The sequence below is a fragment of the Desmodus rotundus genome, chromosome 2 (assembly GCF_022682495.2).
Source record: "Desmodus rotundus isolate HL8 chromosome 2, HLdesRot8A.1, whole genome shotgun sequence".
Lineage (NCBI taxonomy): Eukaryota > Metazoa > Chordata > Mammalia > Chiroptera > Phyllostomidae > Desmodus > Desmodus rotundus.
This window is the reverse complement of record NC_071388.1, coordinates 29,888,748-29,915,969: the sequence shown is the minus strand read 5'-3', so window position 1 is coordinate 29,915,969 and position 27,222 is coordinate 29,888,748. Positions and strand designations below refer to the sequence as shown.

The 27,222-nt window shown below is 39.2% G+C and overlaps 1 protein-coding gene across 7 annotated transcripts in view; it reads left to right on the top strand.

Moving 5' to 3' along the window:
- WDR49 (WD repeat domain 49) overlaps positions 1 to 27,222 on the top strand; it is a 124,113-nt gene that overhangs the window by 34,278 nt on the left and 62,613 nt on the right. For all 7 annotated transcript variants that reach the window (XM_045197678.2, XM_045197651.3, XM_045197661.3 and 4 more), the window contains 3 exons: positions 9,360 to 9,527; positions 11,203 to 11,351; positions 21,706 to 21,939. In XM_045197678.2, the coding sequence (XP_045053613.2) occupies positions 9,360 to 9,527; positions 11,203 to 11,351; positions 21,706 to 21,939 (551 nt within the window). The remainder of the gene's footprint in view (positions 1 to 9,359; positions 9,528 to 11,202; positions 11,352 to 21,705; positions 21,940 to 27,222) is intronic.

The window sequence follows — 27,222 nt, the reverse complement described above, 5'->3', positions numbered from 1 at the left end:
CCTTAAAATTTAACTGAGTTTTCCTTGTTAGGTTATTTACTGGGGACCTATTAGTCCTTTCTTCTTTCCTATTTCTCTTTTCAGAATAAGAGTGCTTATTAAATGCCTGTCCCAACATATATTTTGAAAGCACATAACTTGTTTGGTTATGCAAGCTTACAGCTTGGAGAAGAATTTGCCTCAGGGCGAATTGTATCCTGAATCTTAGTCCTATCAGATTTAGAGGCTGTTTAGGTGAGACTTGAATTTAGACTTCAGAGTTGATGCTGTAATGAGAACACATTTGGGACTGTTGGCATGTACTTTACATGCAAGAAGGGCATGAATTTGGGGGCAGTACAGAGGCAAATTATTATGGACTATATTTTTGTGTCCTCCCCAAATTCACATATTGAAATCCTGACCCCACTCCCTCACCAAGGTAATGGTATTGAGAGATGGTGCCTTTGGGAGGTAGTTAGCTCATGAAGGTGTAGCTCTTATGAATAGGATTAGTGTTCTCATAAAAGGGACCTCAGAGAGCTCTCTCAGCTCTTCTCCATGGGAGGGGGCAGCAAGAGGTATGCCATTATGAACCAGAAAATGAGCCCTGACCAGACATCGAACCTGCCAGTGCCTTGATCTTCCCAGGCTCCACAACTGTGAGAAATGCATGTTGTTTAACCCACTCAGCCTGTGTATTTTGTTATAGCAACTCAAATGCTCTAAGACACTGGGTAAATGTTATTGAAATCTATTTGAAAAGACAAGAGAGAAACCATATAAAATCTTTCTAAGTATATTTGTAAAATGCTTTTAAAAATTAGAGGGTTATTTATGGTTAAAAGAAAATGGTTGGGTGAGAAAAACACATTTACAAATAATGTGTGGATTAATACTGCATGAATGGGTGTTGGGGAAATTCAGGAGAAGAGAAGAGAACTCAAAAGGGAGAGAGTTAAGGATATAGAAAGGTGAAGAAGTGTCTGTATAAGATTTCCCCTTCTTTCAAGGTTTACATTTGAAGCTCAAGCACTTCTGCAAGGGGAGCCTACTTCAGTCCTAACCAATTAATGAGTATCATTTCTCCAATTTAGTAATACAAATCACATAAAAACTTTTTGTTTGCTTGTTTGAAGCTCAGTTCTTTCAATCTGAGAAGAAGGGAGGGAGGGTGAAATGAGGAGACGGGGAGGAGGAAGGGAGGCTGGAGTCAAACATGGGACAAGGGGCTTCGGGGTGACTGTGCCCCTTGCTGTGCACGACTTACCCTATCAGGAGCCAGCAACCAACGGCCGCTTTCCTTTGACGTTCTTTCTACCCCAGCAACATGAATTGATATTCTTCCAACTCCTCAAGCCACATTCTTGCTGATTTTCTTCTCAGTGTGAGGAGAAAATATAAAATTGAGAAAAGAAAGAAATATACGAGCATGTATGACAATAATGTTTCATTGAAGCGAAGAATAAAATAGCTGTAAAACTGAAATTTCAAAGGAAAATCTCAGCTTCAGTCATGGATATTAGCTTACTGCTTTAAGATAAGGTTCAGATTTCTTATTTAACACTTTGAAGGAGAAAATGTTTTCATCTTGTCTGAGAGGTTCTGTGTCACATTTTAATGGAAAAATAATTACATTTTGAAATGCTTTAAAAAGTAATCACAGAGATTTCGGGCAAGAGTGGCAAGACATAAATGTCTTAAATCTCAGAGAATTTTCCTGGTTTTGGTCCCAAATAATTGCTTCTCACGGAGACAATATTGTTGGAAACCACAGAATGGAGCTGCAGCTATTGAATGAGTGAGCACCCGGTCACCAGCCATAAAAACTGTTGATATTTTATTACATTGAAATGTGATCTGCCCCCTTTGTTTGACCATGGCCAGGAGAAGGTACAAAATAGAACTGATAACCACACCACTAATTGCCGTGCTAATTAACGGAGCTCTGCCAGGGAATTTAGAATGCAGGCGCCAGGCTGTTTCCTCAGGGAGACTTTGTAATTCATAGGGACTGGGTTTGGAAGAGAAGCCAGATTTAGTGTCTTGCTTGTGTGTTGTTCCACTTCACTGTGTCTAAATCAGTCCTCTGGACAAAGTGTGGTGCACCACTGAGTTAGCAAGAGCAGGCGCCTTTCCTGCCAGTCCCCTCACTGTGTCTCAGGAAGCTGAAAGGAGATGTAAGCTGGCTGCCTAGGTTTGAAGGAAGAGGTCTCTGCCTGTAGCTTGTTCTGCAGCCTGATGGAAGGGTAAGGTCCATTTGTATCATGAACATGGGTCTAAGCAACATTTTCAAAAGTCATGAAGTTAATTACATTTAAAAAAATTACTTAGCAGTCCTGAATTAGATGCATTTTTATTTTTAAAAAAATTAAAAAAAGTTTATCTTCACCCGAGGACATTATTTTCATTGCTTTTAGAGAGAGGAAGGGAGAGAGGGAAACATCGATGTGAGACAGAAGCATGGATTGGTTGCTTGCCAAATGCACCTGGACCGGGGATGGAACCTGCAACCCAGGCATGTGCTCTGACCAGAGTGGAGCCCCAGCCCTTCGGCCGCGGGACAGCGCTCCCACCAACTGAGCCACGCGGGCCAGGGCGATGCACTTCAGTTTCTTTAATGGAGTAGACAGAGTTGTTTCTGTCTTTCTTCTTTCGAATAGTGGTTGCTCGGAATACAGAGAGCCCTGTGGTGGTCTCAGAGAATGGAACTGCAGAGTAATAAATGCAGCTGAAAGTAAACTCCCTCAAATAAAAGAACTTCAGAGGAAGTTCAAGGCAGGGTGTTTTCCTTCGTTACATGAACCACAAAGTAAAAGCCTGGAAAAATGGTAGTAATTCCTAGTTAGAAATGGCCCAATTTTTACCCTGGTACGGATGTACCTGTGGGCAAGTGAGAGAGTGGTCTTATTCTCGCTTCCTCTAAGTGCACCTAACAGCATGAGTTACTTCGTTTTTAGGTATAATTTTTCATTTTTAGATCTTTCCCCACATTTCCTAATTGCTGCTACACAGGGTCATTTTGACACACACGAGGATGAGGACTGATAGCAGGTGTCCTCAGTGCCTTTTTAAAAATGACTAAATGGCAGGAAAACAGACAAGTTGAAAGTTAGCATCCAAATAACAGACATGATCAAGTTGTCTTTTTCTCCCTCAAAATTTTATCTAACAGAAACTTATTTTTCATGCATCTCTCTTATTTTCACCGCACGAGTTTTATCAGCAAGTGCTATGTAGTATCATTTTGTATGTTTTTAAGCCTTATACAAATGTATCATCCTGTTTGCACCCTCCTGCAGTTTGTATCAGCCCATACTGTGGGACAAATCTGTGTTGATTTACATGGCTTCCCCCATGATGTCTCAGGCTGTAGACTTTCCCACCCCGTGTTCAGTCTCCTGTTGATGGACATGCAGGGAGATCCCTCTTTCTTTTTGCCTCTACAAATCGTGCTTTTAGAACATTCTTTACACACTTTGTGAGCACATATGTGGGGTCTTTTCAGCTCACACGCTTAGGAGTGAAACTGCTGAGTTGTGGGTTTGGGTTTACCTACCTTTTAACTGCCAGGGCTGCCACAGCTTTGCCATCTGTTGCCAGATTGTTTTCCAAACTACTTGCACCAATTTACATCCTCACCAGCAGGGCATTAGAGATCCCGGTTGGCCACATCCTGGCGAGCCTTGGTGTTGTTATACTTACGGTTAAATTTTGCCCATCTGATGAGAGGGAAGTCCACTCATCAACTATGGTTTTAATTTGTATTCCTGGTTGCTGGTGAGGATAGAACATCTTTTCACAAGTTTATCGGCTGTTTAGGATTTGACTTCTGTGAATTATTTGGCCTATTTTTCTGTTGAATTGTTTTTCTTTTTCTTATTGATTTGTAGTTCTTTCCATATTATAGTTAGTAATTTTATTTGTCAGTTATCTCTGTTAAAAATATTTTCTCCCAGTGTGAGGCTTGTTTTTCATTTTGTTTTATGGTGTTTTCTCATGAAAACATACTTTTAATTTGAGTGTCAAATCTATCTATCTTTTATAGTTTGTGCTGCTCTTGGTGTATTATCTTTTTAAAATAATTTTTTATTTTTTCCAATTACAGTTGACATACAAAATTATACTAATTTTAGGTGTACACCCCAGTGATTAGACACTATATAACTAAGTAATCACCCCAGTAAATCTCATATCCACCTGACACCGTACATAGTTATTAGAATATCAGTGACCACATTTCCTATGTTATACTTTACATCCCCATGACTGTTCAGGAACAACCAATCTGTGCTGAAATCCCTTCACCTTTTTCACCATCCTCCCAACTCCCTTCCCATCTGGCAACCATCCAAACGTTCATTCTCTATGTCTAGGAGTATGTTTCTGTTTTTCTTTTTAACAGAGATTTAAAAGCTTTTTTCCTCTACCAATTCTCAAATGCACCAAGAATACTAAAAACAAATCATTTATTTTATCAGCTCATCCCATTCTCTAGCTTGATATTTAAAAATGTCATAACCTATCATTTCCTTTACTATCTTTAAGAAGTAAGAAAAACTTTTATCTGTCAGATAATTTGATATTAAGGAAATAGCTTTACTCTCACCTTTTACTCAGGCATTCTCAGGAGTTCTGGCATTTTAATCAGAAACAAGTTCTATCTTGTTAGAAATAAAGTGTGAACTGTTGAGCCTTCAATATGTAACAGTACATACAGGTTCCTAAATGTCACTGGGTAACCTGCAGATTCAAATCTTAAAGCTACGCTGTGAATACCAGAGCAGAATGTACTTTTTAATGCATCTTTCTTTATAGCCTCAAAACTGAAGATGATACTTGGAGATAATGTGGGAACATGTGACAGAGTAGTTTTCCGGGTAGAAAATACTTTGATTATGCTACAATATTATGGAAGTTTTATCACTTTGAAGATATAATTATAGTCCGTGTTATATGTTTTAGATCTTATAGTACTGCTGCACTGAGCCAGGTTATAATAACCCTTAGTATTTTCTGTAAACAAAGGGAATATTTTCAATGTGGTTGTTTTCTAATGAGAACAATTGTCATTAGATTTTACACTGTCGATATTTCTGGCAAAGTAGCAATAGTGGTGCAGCAGGTGGTCGGCGACCTTTATGACCCTAAAATTGATGCTCCCCAGTGAGGTTCATAGGACTCACCTTTATAGGAACTGGTCACTTCTTGGGTCCTGCCCTTCCTTCTTCCTTCCTTCCTTCCTTCCTGCCTTCTGTCCTTTTTTTTCTTTCTCTCTTCCCCTATTCTTTTTCTTTTTCTTTGTTAGAAGGAAACACAGTAGATCAGACAAAAGGATGGAGAGAGAACAAGGAAGACATAAAATACTGTTCCCAGATGGTAAGTGGCAATAGAAAATTGAAGAGATCAGGAGATCAGGAAAGGGAAGGCTTAAGGTAAAGTAGGGGCTTGGTCTGGGGTTGAGAGCGTGGAGGACATACATGTAGTCGGAAATAGAAAGAACCTCAGATCTGCACACATGCAGCAGTGTGGCTTAGTGGAAAAGAATGATATGGTAATGCAAAACAGCTCACAACCAAACAGAGGTGGGTTCAGTCTCATTTCCACCTCCCATTGGCTGCCTGCCCTTGGGTGAATTGGCTTGGGACCATCTGCTACCTCATCAGTAGTCTACCTGCTGAAGACGATTGCAGTGAAGCCCCTGGCATGATGCCTAACACATGGGAGATACAATAAACTATCCTAATAATTACTGCAAGTAATTCATCGGTTGAGGGAGATTGCAATGGGAGATGAGCAAAAATCACACCATCCAGGCAAATTCCAGGCAGAGCAGAGAAATAGACCATTTTGGCCGTTGGCGGTGCTCCGTGTTTCATGGCACGCTTCACGGAGAATTCCTAGTCCCCTTGCTCGGAGTCTTCTTCGCATCGTCCCATCTCTCCTCTCTCTCTTAGAAAGTGTGCTCTGTCATTGCTTAGGAGAAACCCAACATCAAAGATCAGTTCAACTCATATACTTCAAAGGAATAGAAGCTAAAAAATATGGAGCCCAAAATAAGCATTGATGAGCACAAAGGGTGAAAAATTTTAAGAATCACTTGAGAAAGCCAGTGAAGTGTTTTAAAAATCCAAAATTACCTTGTAGCTGGAGGTTCATCACCTGAGTTCTTCAGAGCTGTCATGGTGGGCTTTGTGAGCGAAGGTAGAGAGGTTCTTAAAATCCTGGTGTTTTATACACAATTTTGTGCGCATATACATCTTTCTGGTGGAGAGGGTATAGAGCTTTTATTAGATTTCCAAAGGGATATTTGACCTCCTCAATTTTAAGACCTCTGGAACAATGCCCTGGAGTATAAAATAATGGTGATACTCTGTAGCAAGTATTCTAGTGCTTGCTGCCTAATGCGTGGTGTTTGGTAAACCTCAGCAGCAACAACTGGGGGTTTGGTAGAAAAGAAGAACCCTACTTCATTGAAATGATTTTTACAGCAACCTGATCTCAGGTGACTCCCATGCATATTGAAATTTGAGAAGCCCCGTTCCAGTGGTCAAGAGGCCTTGCCCTGTGTTCTGAATTTGTGCTGTAGCTCTGCCAAATGCATGTAACATTAAATTGTACCAGATCAGAGTCGGAATTCCACACTGTGACAACAAGCAGTTGCTAACTGGCCAAGTCACTGAACTCACATGGGGCTCTGCTTCATCTGTAAAGTAGATTAGTCCTCTTTCAGCTCTAAGTTCTGGAGTTTACTTTGTTTCTCACACACATGTTTTATCATCCCTTCTCATCTATTGAAATCATATCTATTTGTCAGTACTCACCAAATATCTTCTAAACCCTGAAGCCCACACTGTTTTGTTCTTCTTTGAATATCTATTAGACTTTCTGTACCACTCAATCCACCGCTTTATTATGTGCTAAGGTTTCATCTAGTTGTTCGATATACATTTTTCATTCCAAGTTGGGGGGCATCCAGGCTGTGTCTATTTCTCCTCTTATTAATCTCACCATAGCACAGGGCACATAGTAGATACCAATACATCTTTGAAGATGGGTACCACATTTTGAGACAGAATATCTACAGATGACACACTGGATATTCTCAATCTCATTAATTTAGTCTTAACTTGGTCATGTTAAGCCATATATTTCATAGTGAGATAAATAAGAATTATGTTAAATTAAGCTATTCACAAATGTCAATATAGGCTCTTAAATCAATAAATTCTAGCTGTTACTAACCCTATCGAATAGGCTAGGGGAAAAGAAATGTATCAAGCTATCCTGCCTCTCAAAATTTCCTGGCCTTTAATAATTATTTGGAAATGTATATATGCATATATATATGCATATATGTACACATATGTATATGCATGTGTCTGTGTGTTTGTGTGTCTCACACACACACATTAGGTTGCTATGTCCAATACAGCCAACAATAGAAAGCCAACACTGTGGTGCTTACTTGGAGACATTTTTTTCTTATTTTGACAACTTTTATTGGTACAAAAAATAACTTTACATAGATCTGAAAATTTTGTCATTATGAAAGTATTTGTAAGGTAAAAGGATAAAATGTTTTGGTATTACAATTTGTCACTTGACTTTTACCTTTTAAACATTTAGATACACGGTATGCGGGCCTCCCTCTGTGTGCTTACCCTGGGCTCTTTGTTAGGGGTGAGCCTGCCGTCAGCCCAGGGCGGTAGTGTCTTTCTGTCCTCAACTTCCTGTCATTTGTTTGGCTTCTTGGTTCTTTTGTCACCCTTTTGTTTTGCACAAATAAGCAGACACATGCATATTTTTAAAAGTCCCTTCATTTTTTACATAAAAGGTAGGCTTATGGGTTGTATAGTGACCCCCAAAAGATATGTTGAAGTCCTGACCCCTGCGACCTTATACATGACCTTATTTAGAAACAGTCTCCTTGTAGGTGAAATTAGATAAGATGTGGTCATGCCAGAGTAATGCGGACTCCTAATTCAATACGACTATTGTCCTTATAAGAAGAGAGAACTTTGGAGACAAAAATCCTACAATGCGGAGGACCTAAGACTCCTGTATTAAAGAAAGGACTTCATTGCTCACAGCACAGCAGCAGCACGAGCGTGAGCCCATTCACATCAGTCACCCGGCCTGTAAGTCCCACAGGGGCAACGTGAGGGTCCCAGGTGAATGCTTGCATGTGCTGTGACTTGTGTGACAGAAAAGAAACCCCAAACTTAGAGAATCTGAATCTTTAAACTGGACCAATGGGTGTTTGCCTTTTAGTTTGGGGGAAGACATTGTTTTTCTTATTCTGGGTAGTAAGTTTGTCTACATTTTGCTGCAAAGTGAGAGACCTTCTCTACATCCCAAGGTTACTTCCTATGCCAAATCCTTGAAAAGATAGTCTAGAACAGAGGGAGTGAGTGGTTAGTTTCAAAAGGAGTGTGAGAACTCTAGTGCTCTATTGAGAGTTCTTGCCTAACAGTGTCACTCTCGATTCTATGGATATTCAGATCTTAACTATTTTTAAGGGCCATTCTATTAATGCAGCTCTCTTTAAGCTATGCAAATTTACAGCTTCCTTCTTTGAGTGAGCCAGGCATTTGATTTTGAGGCCAAATGAGAAATCCTTCACCTCTGGACACAAATTATTGAGCAAAATGTACTGGAGAACTTCCACCTAACCATGGAAGGCAGCAGTGGTTGGGAGTTAGGGAAAGATCAGCTATGGACCTTTGCCTTTGGAGCCTCATCTGAAAGGAGGGAAAGCTTCTCCCAACAAAAGAGTCCTCACTTTCCTTACTTGGGAAACAGGATTTTGCTCCTCATCATCTGGTTCTGGGTCATCAAGAATGTAGGAACAGCCATTTTACCCGAGTCTCTGACTGTGACTGCGAGTCTTGGCAGGGCATCGAGTCCTGGACATTTCACTCTCAAACATTCTAGACCAAGCACGACTTACATACACCCAGGTTTGGAAAGGAGCTAAATCTCCGAGAGCAGCAGATGGCTGCTAAGCTCCTCTGTGCCTGCTTCAGACCCAGGAGGAAGAACCCAGGAATTTGGCCAATTGCTCACTTAGATCTCCAGAATCACATACAGTTATAGTGATTAATACTTTTCCTGCCATGTGTTCCAATTAAAAAATAAATTCAAGGTAGCCTTATGTTTGATGAGAGTTCAAATGTGGACTTTGTTATAACTTTTCAAGGTAAGTTCCTTAATGGCAGGTTGGGGGAGGGGTGAGCAAGATGTTTTTTTAAGTGGTGGCTTGTGTTATCATAATCTGAGTTTAATTTTTATTTTTACGTATTAAAATGGTTCTATTTTGCTCATGTCTGATGAGAAATCAGTTAAAGCTTATTTTCCTTTCCTTTTTTTTGAATCAGTTACCTACAGTGCGTCTTTAGATGCTATCATTTCCAGCACAACCCACAATACAAATACTGTGGTGCTGGCCTGGAGAGAGAAATCAAAAAAGCATCTTCAAATGACATCCTTCAACATTGCCCAGGGCATTCATGCTTTTGATTATCACTCTCGGCTCAATTTAATTGGTATGTAAAAATAAATCATGATAACTATGAGGGCCTCATAAAGAGTCCGGACGCCTATTTGTATGCATGAAGACGCTCCACCTTGTTGCTTTATTGCCAGAGAGACCAACTTGAGAAGCTTACGTTTTATTTCCTGAGAATGTCTGATAATGATGTATTATGATGTGCAGTATACATGAGCCACACTGGGGTGAAAGTATGGGAAAGTGAGCCAATGCTTTAATTAGTGTTTTTATTTGCATTGAAAGGTGATAAAATGATATGTAGAAATGAGACAGCATGTGCTGTGTCTGCCGTTCTACCATCGTCCTAACACCACCAAAAGCTTGACCCCCAAATACATCGTTTCCTTGCTCCTCATTTCTCACACACATACACACAGGTGAACTGCAAAATGTAGAATGTTTTCACCTTTCACAATACAACCACTAATTGTTTTTGAGAAATTTCAGATTATCCTAGCTTTAGTTTATTAAAGGAGAGTGTTTCTTTTGATGTCAAAGAGTATATTTTAGCTGAGGGAATAAGCCATAAAGGTTTTCAGGCATTAACTATGTAATATACAGATGTTTTGGAAGCTGAATAATGTGATATGTATAATATTAGTTCAAGCATTGTAGCAAATGTGAGGTACTATTGAAAACTTGATAAGGGTAGTTAAAGGGAATTAATGCATATGATCTATAGAATGGGTCTTATTACCCCTCATTCAATAATTATCATTCATATAAAGAGTATTGATAGACTCTTCACTAGAGAGCTGATTCTCTAAATTTCCCAACCATAAGAGCTGACAACTCTGGTAAAAGAGACCTTGAATGTGAACTCAGGAATATGCCAATGTTAACCTTTCAAGGAGTGTTGTAGATTTATTAGAGAATGCTGGAGAGTTTGGTGAATTGACTTTGGAAGGACTCAAATATCAACCACTTTGTTTATTGATTGATTGACTATTTCAACCCCTTTCCACTATCACTACTTTGCATCTGGCACAGTGCTGAAAAATGAGGGTGAATAAGCTCAGCTCCGGGCAGCCCTAAACGAGGGCACCACAAAGAATGCTCCTCTCGTTTCTCTGCAGACCTGAGGAAGCACGGTACTCCCTGCTCCTGACCTGCTCACCTAGTACAGCCAATTTATGGTCAAAAATACCTTATTCTCTTAATAGAGCACATCAGAAATATATTTGTGCTTCCTGTTTGCTTGTAAATAATTATTTACATGACAGTGAAAACTTGTTTGCTTATACTTTTTAATTAGTTTGGAAACTTTAAATATTGTTTTAGTTCTTTCTTACTCCTGGGATAACTTGAAAATGTCTATTAAATACACTCCTAGGGTGTGCTGGCTGGAGAGCAGCAATACAAGGACTAGAAAGCAGGATTTTGTCCCCTCCTGGATGGGCAGCTGATTGCTTCCTAAATGGGCCTGTGTTGTCCTTTCACATCATGTAACCCCTTCTTCCCTGCTCCCTCGGTCTCAGCTCTTTCATATGATAGAGCTCATGCCCTGTTACTCTGAGCTGTTAGGCAAAGACAAGATTTTCCATCCTTTAAGCCAGCGTAAATTAGAGCTCAGAAAGCATTTATCTACAGCTATATGATCAATTCATTTCAAAAAGAAAATGTGGGTTATTCATGTTATTAAAAAAACTTTTTTTTCTGATTCTGATTAGCAACTGCTGGCATTAACAACAAAGTTTGTCTTTGGAACCCCTACGTTGTCTCTAAGCCGTTTGGCGTCCTTTGGGGTCACTCAGCCAGTGTTATAGCAGTCCAGTTTTTTGCTTCTAGAAAACAACTTTTCAGCTTCTCCCAAGATAAAGTAAGTAGCATTGTGCATTTATTTAGTTCTGCCTCCCCAGTTCTATCCAAATCTACCTTTGATCCCGGATTACTCTGAGAGCTGGTCTAGATTTTAAGATATACCATCTAACTACTATGTCTTTGGAAATCTTCTGTATTTGGAAATGAGGTCTGTGGTCACTTAACAATTGTCCTGGGTAGCAGGGGAAAATATTTCATTAAAAATTGTTTTCAAACTATGTACTTATAAATTTAATTCTTATTATTGAGCTCCTAATAGGTCATATCCTAAGAGTTTTAAAAGTGCTAGTAATTCAGTAGAAAAAAACCCAGAAATGGCGTGAAGAAATGTCACTTTGGTAAGACACAACCAGTTAGCTATTGTTGCTCTGATATTGAAGAGACTCGGTAAGTAAGAAATTAAAGTTAATCTGAAGAATATTGAGTACATTAAGAACATTTCAATTAAGTATATCCAGTCATTTCTCTTTGCTATAGATGGGATGTTTTAAATACGAAGTAAAAACATGGCACTTTGAACCAGGTAGTCCCTGTTGAGTCCTGACCACGTGGCTTACCACTCACCTCCCCTCAGGAAAACTTCTTCATCTCTAAGACTCTTGTCATTGGTCCCTCTGTAAACTTTCTATTTTACATGATGCCTGATGTCTAGATCCAGTTAACATGTGACAGATTTCAAGACACCTGGTTGTGAAGAGAAGGGTGGACAATAAGCTTATTGGGCACAGCTTCTGAGACTGTGAATCTGACATTTTGTTTTATTCTAAAGTGATATGTAAAAACCAGAAATTTGTCTTCAGCTCCTAATCTCACCCCATGCATAAGTCCTGTCGAATGAGCATATTTTACTGTGTACCTGTCACATAAATCCTTTCCCTTTCCTTTAAACTTCACCAATCAACTGCCAAGTCCTGTTGGTCATACCATCAAAATACGTTTCATAACAGCCTCACTTCTCCCTCTCAGCTGCCACTGCTTGAATTCCAAATCTCATGTTCTTTTGCCCGAAGTGCTGCAAAGTTTTCCTAACACATCTCCCCACTTTAAGACTGCTCTGACTTCAATCTGTCCTCCATTAAGAAAAATTCTTCAACTTCTCATCTTTGCCCTTGGTCTAAATATCAATTCTAAGATGCTTGAACTCTTATACAAAGCTTTTTTCCTGCTTTCCTCTTCCATCCATTTAATGCTCCAGTCTTAGCAAACCCCTGGCTGCTTTCACTGTGCTGTCTCAAGGCTTCACAGCCTGCTCTTCCTTCTGCCCTCAATCTCCTCTCCTCCACGATCAACGGGCAACGTCCCATTTATCCTGGAGGTTTCAGACCTTTTGGAGTCCTTTGTGTGCACCTAAGTGTTTCTCTGCGTTCCCACTTTACCTGTGAGTCCCTTACTAGAGTTTGTGTCATGTTGTACTAAACTGTGATTAGCTTCCTTAGGCAGGGTCAGGATCTTTTTACCTGGTATAGCATCTCAGGGCTTGGTGCCTGACAGTGTTTGCTCAGTGATCATTTACTGACAGCTTGATGTGGAGACGCATCCCTGTGAATCTCAAACACCCAAGAGACTCAGGGTGAACGTTTTTTGGATGCCCTACTCAGATTTAGTCTTATTTTTTGAAGCCTTTTAGCACTTTGTTTTAACTTCCATTACTGAATTTAAGACAATCTAACTTGTATACTAGAGGTTTTGTATGTACATTGTATCTTTCACTAGATTGAAAGATTGACCGCAAAGATTTTTTTTGTTGGATTCATTTTTGTGTTTCCCAGGACCTTGCAAAAATTAGTGCACATTAAACACATGTTAAATATATAATATATGAAATAGTGTAGTTGTCAACTAACTGATAGAATTTGTGAAGTTAGGGACTGTGTCTTTTTTTGATTGTGCATGCGTATAGTAGGTCCTCAATAATTCTTGAGGAACTAATAAATTTGTTTAGTAGTTATATTAGCAAATCTCTGTTAAATATAAACATACAATAAATACCAATGACAAAAGGTATTTTATCATTGCACAGTTCTCTGAAAAGTTTTATAACTTTAAAAGCAAGTGCAAAAATGTTTTCAGAGTCAGAACTGATTGTGTGCAGTTATTATCAATGTGAAGACTACCTGGCCTCCTCCAAGGCACTTTTATCATTTTATTTTTGCTTTGACTTCTAAACCATTACATTATAATAAAGCTTGTCATGCTTGCTTTCACATTAGTCTAACTCCACTTCCCTTTGACAAATGCACAGTAATCTCAGTCTTTATGTCTTCACAACAAACAACAGGGTTTTCTCCTACCAGGTTAAGCCTCTGCTTTATTGTCATACAATTATTTTGGATATTTTATAGGACTGGGGATAAATTAGAGAACAGAGAAAATGAAAGAAAGCATCGTTTTTCCAAAAGAGCCTTTGAGCGAACCGACCATGTTTTGGGCAATGAGTTGCTAAATTAGAGGATTTTTAGAGCACAGCAGCTTACTCTCGTATCTAGTTTCCTCCCGAACTGACCTGAGACCAGTTCTCCTTTGGGAGACTGCCCTATGGCCACTTTCCAGTGATGAATAAACAATAAATTTATCCCTGTAGAATTTGGGAGCATACTAAATAGTTGTCCAGTTGCGTTTTGTTTTGGATGCCTAAACTGTTTCATAAGATGGCAGTCACCACTGGCCAGGCCCTGCTGGGAGCCAGCAACTTGGTCCTTTGAAGGAAGAGTCACCCTGGGGAGTAAGAGGATTTTCAAAGCCCGGGGGGACTTTCTCTGCAGGGCTCTGATGTTCCATGGAGCGAACCTGATTAGGCTTTTCTATTACTCTTAACCCTTCTCTCCTGGGCTACTAATCCTGACCTGCCCACTAGAAACAGATCAGTTTGTGACTTAATCCTTTGTTTGAGGTCCCGGTTTCGCCCAGAGCCAGGTTTCTGTATTGGAGACCCAAGGTTGGTAAGGAAAATACGTTAGACTATTGTGTTGGTGCCTCCATCTCACCTGTTTGTTGTCCTTTCCCCTCTGTGTTCCCCTCCTTCTCAACTTCCTCTATTCACCCAGAAACAGGCATTTCCACTGTATTTTAATTACCTAAGTGCAAGCATTAGTGCCCTCCCATAAAAATTAAAGTTAAGAGCCATGTAGTAAAAAAGGGAATATTCTTCTTGCTAATTTGCCCTTCAAGTCAATTCCTCTCCTCCCAAATAGCTATTACTAACAGTTGAAGGTTTATCTTCTTATATTATTTTATTACTACTTAATATATTGTTATATTATGTTATGATATTTTATAATATATTAACATATATCCCATTCTATGTGTGTATACAAATACAGCAAAATATTTATTATTATTTTTCTGGTAAATAGTATAACATGAGTCATATTTTCCTGCAACTTGCTTTTCCCTCATAATGTCTCTTAGAGATTTTCTGACATAGTAATTTATAGTATGGATGGCCATAACTTAGTTATTTAATCACCTTTATATAAAAAAGATATTGTTTCTATTTTTTTACCTTATTAAACTAACTATTACCTATGTTCACACACACACCATTAACATTTTATAAGTAAATTTTTTTGTGGTATGTTTCTAGAAGTTATGCTATGTATAGGGTCAACGGGGATGCACTTCTTAAAGAATTTTCATAAATATTGGTGATTTCACCTCAGAAATGTTGCACTAATTGCAATGCTCTTCAGATGTGTATAAAGGACCTCATTTCCCCAAGCTCTTATCAATAGAAGATACCAATATTTTGTGCACCATTTTGTGAATCTGATGACAAAACATTAGGGTACATTTTTTTCAAATGTTTATTGGCCATTTATATTTTTGGCTTTTGGTGCATTATCTGATCATGCTCTTTATCTTATTAACTAGACTTTGTCTTTTTCTTACCGATTTATTTTTAGAAAATATTTTGGTTACTGTTTATTATATAGGATGCACATATGTCTCTCAAGCGTACATATCTTTGTTCATGTCATCTTTGTCATTAAAATATCTTTAATTTTTTATAAAGTTGAGTCTAAGAAATGATTTTCTTTATGGTTCTGCATTGTGCATCTAGCTTAGGAATGTCATCCACACCTCTTATAAAAATACTCTGTTTTATTTTCTGCTGATACTTTTCATATTTTAGGGTATTTTTTTTGCAGTTAACTTTGTCATTTATTTGTGTACAGTTTTTATTTTCTACAAATAGATATCCAAGATTATTTTTGGAATAGTTTGTTTTTCTCACTGGTTTGAAATGTTATTGTTTTCATCATTTGAATTACTCTCTATACACAAATTTATTTCTAGATGCTTATTTATTCCATTAGTCTACTTGTGTTTTTTTGACACTAATTTACTGCCTTTGAACCAGCATAGCTTTACTGTATGTTTTAGCATCTGGCAGGGCAACGCCTCTCTTTTTCAGGTTTAATATTGTTTGCCATTTTATCCTCCCAAGTAAATTTTAGGATCAATAGCCAGATTAGTATATAATTGGAATTTCATTGAAGTTGATATTCAACATCTTTAACACATTGAGAAAGCATATCCTGTACTTACCCATTTATTCATACTTTTAGCTGTTGCTCAGAAAAAATTATGCACACATTTGTTTCTCCTTGTTCAGGTTTTCCTTCATATTTTAGGAGACACACTTATCATATATATTCTTAACTTTAAAAGGGGTATTTTTAATGGGGGATATGACTACTTTCTATATAAGCCATACATTAAGTTTTTAATTTTAACACAGTTTTATTTTCCTAAAACATTTTAAAACTGTTTGGCAATTTTGAATAGTCTTTCATTGTTTGTTCATTTTGGAGATTTTGACTTTCAGCTGTTTAATATTGTATTATTTTACATTCTTATCTAATAATTCCAATATCTGGAGTCCTTGGTGATTCACACCTGATCTTTGCTGTTTTGGTGATTCTCCCTCCGGGTGACTTGTTCCCTCTTATGCTTGGTTATCTTTGTTTCCTTGGTTTATTTGCGGTTGTTAAATTGTGGGCATTCCTAGGAGCTAAGCTGAAGATGCTTCCCTCCAAAGGAGATTTGTGTGTGTGTTTGCATTGTGGGAAAGAGGAAAACTCTATCCCGAGGCTGCTGCAGTCCCCTCTCCGTTGTCCAGTTTAATTGAAAAGCCTCGCCTCATTGCCTCCACCTTGCTGCCGGTCCAGGGCTTAGGCTCCCGCTTGTGGTCTCTGCTTTTATGCCTACTGTTCAGTGTATTCATCTTAAATTTTTTATTTTTTTGTCCCTTTCTTCTTTTAGAACAGTGAAGCTAGTCCCCACTCCCTGAAGGCCCAGCAAGGCAGTCGTCATGTTTTATTCAGAGGTGTGTTTCTTTGAAGCAGGAAGGCCCCCTACACAACCCTATGCAGCAGTGGTACTTGAACCAGAGTTCCTTTGTTCTTCCAAACTGTTGTTAGTATAAATATTAAGTAGCTTAAAGAAGAAAGAAACTTAAAATGTTAAAATTTACTTTGTAAAATAAAAGAGGAACTGTGATCTTTGAAAAGCAAAGTGAGAATTTTTTTTAGAGACAAGCAAAAATTCTGTTACTTTTTTCAGTGTTGTGTAAGTAATGACAATGGCGAAAAAAAAACCCAACAACAATTTAATCAAAAATTTAAAATTCCCTTACTGAACTGAAATTTGTTCTAAAAAAGAAAGTCCCTGAAATAAAATGTTGGAATTAGTTAGATTTATAGCCAAAGTTGAACTGGGAAGTACGTGAGACTTCTGCAGAACAATCCGTAGTGTTAGAAAACATTTTGAGTTTTTCAATGTCAGTGACAGAATACACAAACAGACACATCACAAAAATCTGAGTCTTAGAGTTGTATGTTTTCTTTTATTTTTGTTGAAAAGAATGAACAAACAGAAGAATAATGGATATGACAACAATTTAAACATGGATAGCACAAGAGAAGATTTTAATTTGCGACTAATACCTTGTTTGACTTAAGTATTGGGAAAATGGTGACAATACTTTTAAAGGAAGATTTGTTATATGACTTTCAGATAAAAATGTTAGCTGAGGCATTTTGCCAGCACATATCATGTTAAACAAAATTATCTTTAAGTACTCACTGGTTATGCTTTTGTGGATTATCCAAAGGCTTAATTCTAAATAAATAGATTTGTTAACACACAAAAGTGTATTCAGGAGAGCCAGTGCTCCAGTTCCTGTTATCTTAATATCTGCAAGTAGGCTATCTATTTTCGGGGATTACCCCTGGAGATCTGAGCTGCTGAGCTGTTGTTCTCAAATCCCCCTAGTGATATATATTCTCTCTCTCTCTATTCTCATTTCATATCCATCCCCTACAGGATGGCAGGAATTAGTAATAAATATTTGATGAAACCAAACAGGTCTCATTTCCATAGTCAACTGAGTCTGTCTTCTATTTTTCCCTCAGTCCTATATTAGTATTAGGAAAGTAGGATTTCTTTTCCCTAACTAGGTTGCCAATATGTAAATAATCTTGATTTGGCTTCAAAAACTGCACTAAAAATAGATTCTTTATCCATATATCTATTCATAACCTATCTTATCTATGAAGTTATCCATTTATAAATGTGATACTTATAGAACTAAATTTAAACTTTAAATTTCCTTTTCAGCCAAACCTAAACACTTTAAATTTCTTCCTTTCTTTTTTCATTTTACTAACTTAGTATTATACTAACAGTAGCTTTGAAGGAAATAATAGACAATTTTATTTATGTACTTCTTTATTTACTAATTATTTATTTGTTATAGTTTTTTAAAGATTGTATTTATTTTTAGAGAGAGCAGAAGGGAGGAAGGAAAAAAAGGAGACACACATCAATGTGAGAGAGAAATATCGATTGATTGCCTCCCCTGTGTGCCCTGTTCAGGTTCAAACCGGCAACCCAGGCACGTGCTCCGACCAGGAATCAAATCAGCGACCCTTCATTTTTCAGGATGACATCCAACCAACTGAGCCCTACATGGTCAGGGCTGTTTGTGGTAGTTTTATTATGCCTGTGTGAAATGATTCTGTCCATCTCTGGCAGCAAGGAAGGAGAGATTCTTCAGAACTATACTGAAAACGTGGTGATGTCCATTTCTTCAGTTTGTTTGAAGTGTTGTTGCTTTGGAATCTGTAGATAGTGGGCTGGGTACTTCAGTATATTCCAGACTAAATCGACAGAACTTCAGAGCAGGCAGGGGCCCCTTGGGCAGAAAGGTGAGGAAATAGAGAGGTGACATCCCATATCTAAGCTGATAAACCAGAATAGTGTAAAACTAGGATCTTGATGTCTGGAGTCTCAATAAACTGGTTTCCAGTTCTAGTGTATGTAAGCATTACAGTATTTGCATTATTAAACTTTTCCAACAGTTAATAGTTGAAAAAAGATAAAGACTAAGCAGAAAAAATGCCATCATCTTTATGTGAATAGCTAAATTTTACCTTGGTATAATAAAATCATAAGCTCAGATACTTATTCCTCCTAATATAAAATGAAGATAAAGTAGAGTGCCCTAAATCACAGCATTTTAAGGACTTCACTTAGTAAATCTGTGTGTGGGCAAATGTCCCGGGTTCTTAGTAGTTATTGTGATGCAAATAGAAATAGTACAGTTGAGACGAAAATTTGTGGGAAATATCTTAAAAACAACAATTACTTGTTATTTTTAAGCTTAGGTGTTTGTATTTTTCCTCCTAAGAATAAAGAAAACATCTCTAGGATATACAGAATAAAAATTGATATTAACTATAGTCCTTTCTGAACTGTGGCCTAATTCTTTTCCAAAAGTCAACTTGACTATAAAAGAAGAAAACCCAGGATTCACAAATAGTAAGTAGATATTTAAGTGACATTTGTCAAAGGACTGGATTAATAAAACTTAATTAATGTGAGATATTTTTCATGATTAAAAGGATATAGACTAATTAAGAAAGAAGAGAAGTAAAGCTATTTGGTTTAAAGCCAAACCACATAATATTACTGATTAAGCTGAGATTTAAGGTTTCTCATTTAAGGAGATTAGCATTGACCTTAGAACCAAGTAGAGCAGTTAAGGTATAACACAAAGGAAATACATGGGAAATTAAAAAGATTCTAATTTAATTGGCCTGGGGAAAGGACCCAAGCATAGGCAATTTCTAAAGCACCATAGGTGGTTTTAAGGTCAAGGTTAAAACCACTGGTATAGAAGGTGGTGGGCAGGGAAAGTTGAAGAGCTAATGGTGGGGCCAATGCCATGACATGGTGTCTGGAGAACGCTGGAACACTGTTGCATGCACTGATGGCAGAGTTTCAGTGCTGTTGCTTTGCTTCTCAGCAAGGAGAAACATTTAAGAACTAACGATAGGAAGTGGGCTCAGTGGGATCATGAATTGAGAAGAGTTCTCCAGATAAAGGAAAGCAAGACAATACAATCTATTTTAAGAAAAGCAAGCAAATATACATATTCTGATTAAAAAGTTTCTAATTTTAATTGCTAATAGCAAGAAGTAACCTGTCATAGACTAGGGAGGTTATTGCTCATCTATTTTATATTTTTATTTAATTTATATGACTAAATGTCAATGAAATATTAAAGCCAATATAAATTATTTGAACAGCACAGTGGAAAGTGATTCTGAGAGAATTATAGTCTATTAATACTGTTGAGTTATTGTTAATCTATACTCAACTATGCCCCTGATTATTATTCTGACATGAAATTAATTTTTATATTTTAGAACAGAGTTCATACTAAGTAAGACAGGATTTTGGACAATGAGAGCAAGATTATCCTAAGTAATAAGAGTGTCTGAGAATTATCTAGCTGTGTCTAATCTCATGGCCCTAACATTCAAAAGATAGTTTATTAATTCTATTTATATTTAGAACACATTGAAATCCACAGGCGAGTCTTAGTTCTTATAGAATGTGTATTTCTGAGTATAAACATTTTCTGAAAAACTTCCAGAATATTTTAAATAAAAATAATTTAATAATGATTAAGAACAGAATAAGTTCTTTAATAAAAAAATTCTTGCCAAGAAAACCAATCTATTTTATAGATATACAATATAGGGCAAAAGTTGTGGCATAACATGTTTATTTTTGTATTGTTTATTCATTATTGTATTATTTTCTGTATAAACATCTGTAAATCTACTTTTGCCCCACCTTGTATTTTCTTGGTAAGGATTAGGAGGACTGGTGATGCGGTTTAAGGGTTGATTAGGTCTGTTTAAGTTTGTCACACGTGTTTGTTATAAGTGGATGGAGGGGTTGCCCTAGGTACATGAAACGTAATTGTTTCTGCAAGATATTTGAAAAATTCTTATAAGTAGCATCATAGATTACATGAGATCTGCAATTGGATGAGTAACCACGTAGAATAAAGTGACAGTGAGGTACAGAGCCAAAATTAGAACCCAAGAAGTGTGGCCCTAGAGTTTGTCCGATAGTCCCCTTTGGGTGGGCTCTTCACTGTCTTCATTGGGACTCAGTTGCCCTCACTTACCTGAGTTAATTCTGCACCATCACTCACAGCAGCAACACCTGCGCCTGCAAAGCTGCTCTTTACATTTTTTCTGTGTCTTGTTCTATCTTTGTGTCTTAATTGTGCTTGAGTAAAAGTTTAATATCTGTGGATTATTTGAACTTGACATCATTTAATACCCTTTCTTTTATATATATGTACATATGTATATGTGTGTGTGTATACATGAGAAATAGAGAGAGTGAGACAGAGAGAGAGACTGTATTATTTTTCTATTGCTACTTTGACAAATCACCACAGACTTGGATTGAAATAATACAAAAATATTTTGTGTTCTGGGTTAATATCAAGGCATTAGTAGGGCTCTCTTTTCTGGAGTCTCTGGGGGAGAAGGTTTCCTTGCTATTTCTAGATTCCTTGGCTCAAGGCCCTCTTCCTCCAACTTCAAAGTCAGCTCCCTTGTGATTACCTTGGACTCACCCAAATCATCCAGGGTAATCTCTCCATCTCAGGGTCGTTAATTTATCACATCTGCGAAATCCCCTTTCCTTTGCGAGATGACAGAGTCACACGTTCCAGGAATAAGACATGGGTGTCTCTGGGGATCATTAGTCTGCCTACCACCAGCCCCTACTGCATGCCAGCACTTCTCCAGAGGCTGAGACACAACACAATCCCTTCCCTTCCCTTGAGGAGATCACAATTGATGAGGAGTTCAGAGGGACGGGGGAAAAGCAGTCTGCGCTGTGACAGAAGTGCCAACAGTTGGAGCACCACAGAGGACACAGCTGTCAGCTTGGGGACAAGGATGAGGCAGAAAAAAAATGGCTGACAAATTAGAATTGTTCTTGACTTATTTGTATGATTTTTACCACTTTCCATCCAGGTCTTGAGACTCTGGGATATTCAGCACCAGCTCTCCATCCAGAGGATAGTGTGTTCCTTCCCCAGAAGTCAGGACTTCAGATGCCTCTTCCACTTCGATGAGGCCCATGGTCACCTTTTCCTCTCCTTTAATCACCAGCTAGCATTGCTGGCAATGGAACGGGAAGCGAGCAAGAGGGTGAAGAGCCATAAGAACGCAGTCACTTGTGTCCTTTACAATTCAGTCTTGAAGCAGGTAATGAGGCTTTTCTGTCACTCTGCCAACGTGTCCCCATCTCCAGAGGCTGGTTTCCTTAACTCCATCTAAAGTCACTGAGGACAAATATAGAAAAGGAAATGTGGGAAATTAATGAGTTAATAGGCATGGGCTTTTCTGCAGCAATGTGTGTTCAGGTGGATTGGAAGATGATTTCCTTTCAACCAGTGGCCACCGCAGCATTGAGAGAGTTATAAGAAATGACAATATTCCAGCTGAAACAAACACAACGTGTAACATGATCGAACTCATCTCTGCTAGCTGCTAGCTTGGATCTTGATGGTGAGTGCAAGTGAACCTGGTTGTAAAATTTTCTTTTATAACACCATCTTCCTGTATCCCTGTGGAAAGTTCTGAAATATTCATGAAATGTAATTAGCAGAGATCCATTTTGCCAGCATATTTCACACCAGTGGCTCACAGTGGCAGCCGGAATGTATTCATAATAAAATGATTCCGTTAAACGTGGCGCCACTTGGTATGCAGCATGAGTGCTGTTTGTCTCCCCACCACTTTAATGAAGCTCTGCAGCCTTTGTTGATGGGAGCACTACCTGCATGTCAATGAAGAAGCCGGCTCTTCTGGAGCAGAGATGCCGCCCAGAGCACAGGCCTTCCTGGAGGGCAGGGAGGGCCAGTCTGGGGTGTCAGGGAGGGCGCGGGCACCCGCCTGCTGCCATGGTTGCCTTAGGCACGATTGTGACAGCACAGCAGGAGTCCAGAAGATTGCCAGTATCCAGCTTGCAGCCAATTAAACAATAACTCCAACCCTTTCTTGCCTTCCCTTCCGGAGAAGCGTCTGCAGTCACACAGACATGAGTAGTGCGGATTTTGTGCAAGGGGCGGAAAGCTCTTTGTTAGTAATGAGTATGGTGTCATGTCACTATTTCAAGCATTCTGTTTTCTGATTATTCTAGGAGATAAAAGTCCTTTACAAAACAATCCATTTTGAATTCCATCTGGGGAATTGTTCCGCCATAAATGTTTTACTGAACTTTATGAAGGCAACCAGTTCCTACGACTCCCGGGTGGCCACTGAGCCCCGCATTTGTTTCTAGGAGAACATTTTGTTAATTGAGATCTGCAAAGTTAAAAGCTAGGTTTGTGCTTAGATGTTAAGATCCTCTGTTGCCTGGCCAGAAGATGAGCAATATTCCCTGAGGAATTCAGAAAATGAGACACAAAGAAGATCTGGATTCTTCCCTTTAGGATGTGAAGATAAAGCCAAGATAACAGAAATATATGCAAGTCATAGGCAATGATAGAATATGCACATGTGGTATGTGATGTAAGAAGAATCAATGTACAACGAAGTCGAGTAGTCACACCTCTTCATTTTTGCTCTTAATAGTATGAATAATTAAAAGCATTAATATGTATATAAAATACATCAAGCTGTGTACCACATACATAAATGCTTCCTAACTATTAGCTGCTAAACTATAAAGAAACACTTTACGATTGCATTATGTTTATATGTATAAAAATGCATTGGTAGTAAAGTAAAAGAAAATAGTATCACCCACAGTGTCATCAACCAGTGAGATTTATTATTTTAGAATAATTAGACAAAGCAAGTAAAATAGCTTTGAAGAAATACTAGGAACCAGGGCTGAGGGAGATTCAGTCTTTATGGGCAGGCCCAGGGTGTCTTCCTGGTGCTTATTGCTTGGTACGTCCTCAGGGTGGGACTGTGGGATGAGAAACATTACCAACTACCAGGGCAACAGTGGGACTGAGTATAATGAGGCAGCGGTAAGAGCAAAGTGCTGCTCAGGAAGAGCGATCAATTCCGCCTGGGGCTGGGCTGAGTGACATTTCAGCAGAGCCCTGGAAGCTAGAGTGAGAATCTTTCAAAGGAGGAGGAAATGGTTTCAGACAGAAAATACAACTTGAGCACCTGTCAGGAGGCTGGAGCACTCACAGTGCATTTACAGGGAGACGGTTTATGCTGGTGTTGTTACAGAGCAAGAGAGGGGGGGTGGTTCACGATAAATTATTACAGAAAGGATTCCGCCTTTCTGTCTCTGGAGGTTCCTTCCCCCCCCACGCCCACCTGCTAGGTTCGCAATGCCCACCGCCAGAGGAAAGACGTCTCTCAATGCCAGAGACTGGTGAAAAGGAAAGGAATTGTTTATTCAAAAGTTACACAAACTTAGAATAATGACCTAATGTCTTCAATAAGATACTAAAGTCCTCTAGAATACCCACAGATGCACAGTCCTTCCCTCTCCCTGTGCCCAGTCCGGGGTACCGTGTCTCAGGAAAAGAAGTAGAAGTCCGTGATTCAGGCTCCCAGCACCATCAGCTGTGTGGCTGCTGCGATCTCCAGTTAATCCAAAGCCATGTGGCACCTTCTCATGGCCCAGCAGCAAGAGTCCTTTCTCCCCTTTCTCTATGGCTGCAAAGTCTCTCCTGCTGCCTAAGCCGCGTGGCAAGAAGAAGCACTCCAAAACCTCGTGGTCCTCTTTACTCTCCTTCAGAACCGCGTGGTCCTTTTCCCCACTTCAGAACCACATGGACCTCTATCTATCTACTTGCTTCAGAGCCTCGTGGTTCACTCCTTCCTTCAGAGCTGCATGGTCTCTTCTTTCTCCCTTCATAACCTTGTGGTCCTCCCTACTCTTTGAAGCCGCGTGGTCTCTCTTTTACTTCAGAGCTGCATGGTCTCTCCTTCCCTTCAGAGCCACATGGTCTCTTCTTCCCTTCAGAGCCACATGGTCTCTCTTCTTACCTATGGCTGCCGGGCCTAGGTTTAAATCCCAGTTCCCATCTTCCTTTGCAGCCCATTTCCGACTCCTCCTACAGTCAGCTACACCTGCCAGCATCCCTGTATTCTTCCAGCTTTACTGGGCTGCCATAGTAAGTCTGGGCAGGTGTGGCCCCATGGCTTGGAGCCAATCATCTCCAAGCTCTCACGCAGGCCCTGTAACCAGGGGGAGTTGCTTCCCAGTCCCATCTTGGGTGGAAGCCACTCCCATCTCCCTGGCTCAAAGCAGGGCCACAGCTATTTAACATATCCATGAAACCAGTTAAAGGTTATAGATATGTTAAATGACTGCCAGGGGTTAGCTACAAAGCTCTTGCTACCCAAAACAGCTCTGAATGGCCCTGTTCCATGTGTCCCATCCCCCCTGGCTCAGGCCTGTAGGGGTGAGGACATCCTATATACATTTTTCTAATGTTTCTGGGACACCCCGAGTCCTGGACCCCATTACAAATCCCTTCTTGGGGCCCACCTCTTGGCTGCACCCTGCTTCAGTGTGGCCAGTTTGGGAGCACTTGGCAAACGTGAGAGTCGAAGCAGAAAAGGGAGCTTAGGGATTGTGAAGGTCATTCACCGAAGGTACCACCATCCGGTCTTGGAAAAATTTTTATGTATTGATTTGGCATTAAAACACTAATTCTCAGAGCAATCGCAGACCCCAGGGGATTCAGGGAATCTGTGGGATCAAAACTACTTTCATCGTAATATCAATGTTGACTCTCACTGTCTCACCAGTGCAGAGTGGAGCTTTCTAGAGGCTACATGGTGAGTGATGACATCATTGCGGGGATGTCCAAAGGACTGTGTGCTTTTGCATTCCCATGTTGTAACAAATTCTCAGTTTAAATTTCTGACAATGTAAATCACCTGCCTATTCTAGATACGTACGTATGTGTCTGTCTCTCTGTCTATCTATCTATCTATCGATCGATCGATCTATCTATCTATCTATCTATCATCTATCTAGTTTTCCATATGCATAAAAGCTATTTGAATTCTTCAATACTTCTAAGAGTGTAAAGGGACCCTAAGATCAAAAGTTTTAAGAACCTCTGGGATAGAGAAATCAGAGTTCAAATGTTGGGCAGATTACTTACCACGCCTAAGTTTCAATTTACTAACTTTTAAAAATATGTGTGCCTGTGGAGGCAGAGACACGATGGCAGTAACAGCGGCTCTCACTGGCACTCCTTGTGTGGCTGCCTTTCGGAAACAGTGCCTTCCTCCCAAGCAGCCAGCCCTCGCGAGGCTCCCTCAGGTCCCCTGTATTTCTCAGGTTGAATGTTAATACTTTATGACACCTCTTTTGCTTGTTAACTTCTTGATATTCCTCAATCTTTCTTTAACCATGTGTCATGAGGGATCAGGTCTTAAGGAAAGTCCGGAAGATGGAGGAGACCCTGGATTGGGCTTTGTCCCTAGCCTGGTCCTGTTCAGAAATACCCCCTGAGGTGAGGAAGCTGTTTGTCCTATCCCTCCTCAGCCATTGCAGTTCCTGCTCATAATCGTTTAGTCCTAGAGCTCATCTCTGGTCCTCTCAGGTCCCGAAGGCCCCAGGAACAGCCTCGGGTACACTTATCTCAGCCCTTTCTGAGCATCTAGTTAAACACTTCACTCATTTTTTCTCTCCTCCTATGTTTTTGGTGTAAGAGAAAGATCCTTGTCTTCCACTCCTGTATTTTCCAACAACTCCTAACATTCTTCTGAATACCAAATAGATGCCCAATTGCTAGGTTTGGCCAGTGATCGCCATTTCTCATTCCGAGTTCAAATGAAACCCATGCTTTTTTCAGCCCACTGATGCTTGCTCTTTGGTTATCTGGTCTGGTGTCTCTTTTGAAGACTTTTATTTGTCTGAAATTAATGAAAAACCTTTCTTCTGCTGTCATTTCAACATGTCACTGACACTTTAGTATTATTTAATTCTATTTGACTTCTGTGGGGACCTAACACAGTCCCTATATAAAAGCAACTTGGCACATTTTTGTGAATTTTCTTTATCTTTCTGACTTTTGGTACCCTGGTGTCCTAATCTAAGAAAGTGATGGTAAGCCACGCAAAGCCTCTCAGAAAGAAGCACGTGCTTCGTTTCACCCTGCAAAGCTTGCCCTCGCAGCCAGCGGCGGAACAAGTTGAGACAGGATGAGGGAGTCCCGGGAATGCCCAATTTTGAAAGAATCGAAGTAACTCAATATCCTAGAGGCAGTTCTGATAAAATGTCTTTGCACTGAGTTCTTAAATGAAGTGTTTCTTGAAAACCCATGAGTTTTAGGAAACTTTAAAAACTATATTTGCAGATGTAAACATGAATGGATAAAGTTTCAGAGTTATTAATATGGCTCTCATCCTAATGATGTGGGTTAATTGGTTTTTGTAAAATACATAATATTTCAGTTTGTTTTGCATCTTGGACACACGTTTAGTCTGGCTAGACATTTCGGTGTCATCAAGTTTTGACAGACAATACTCGACTATTTTTGTTATTGAAATAACTTA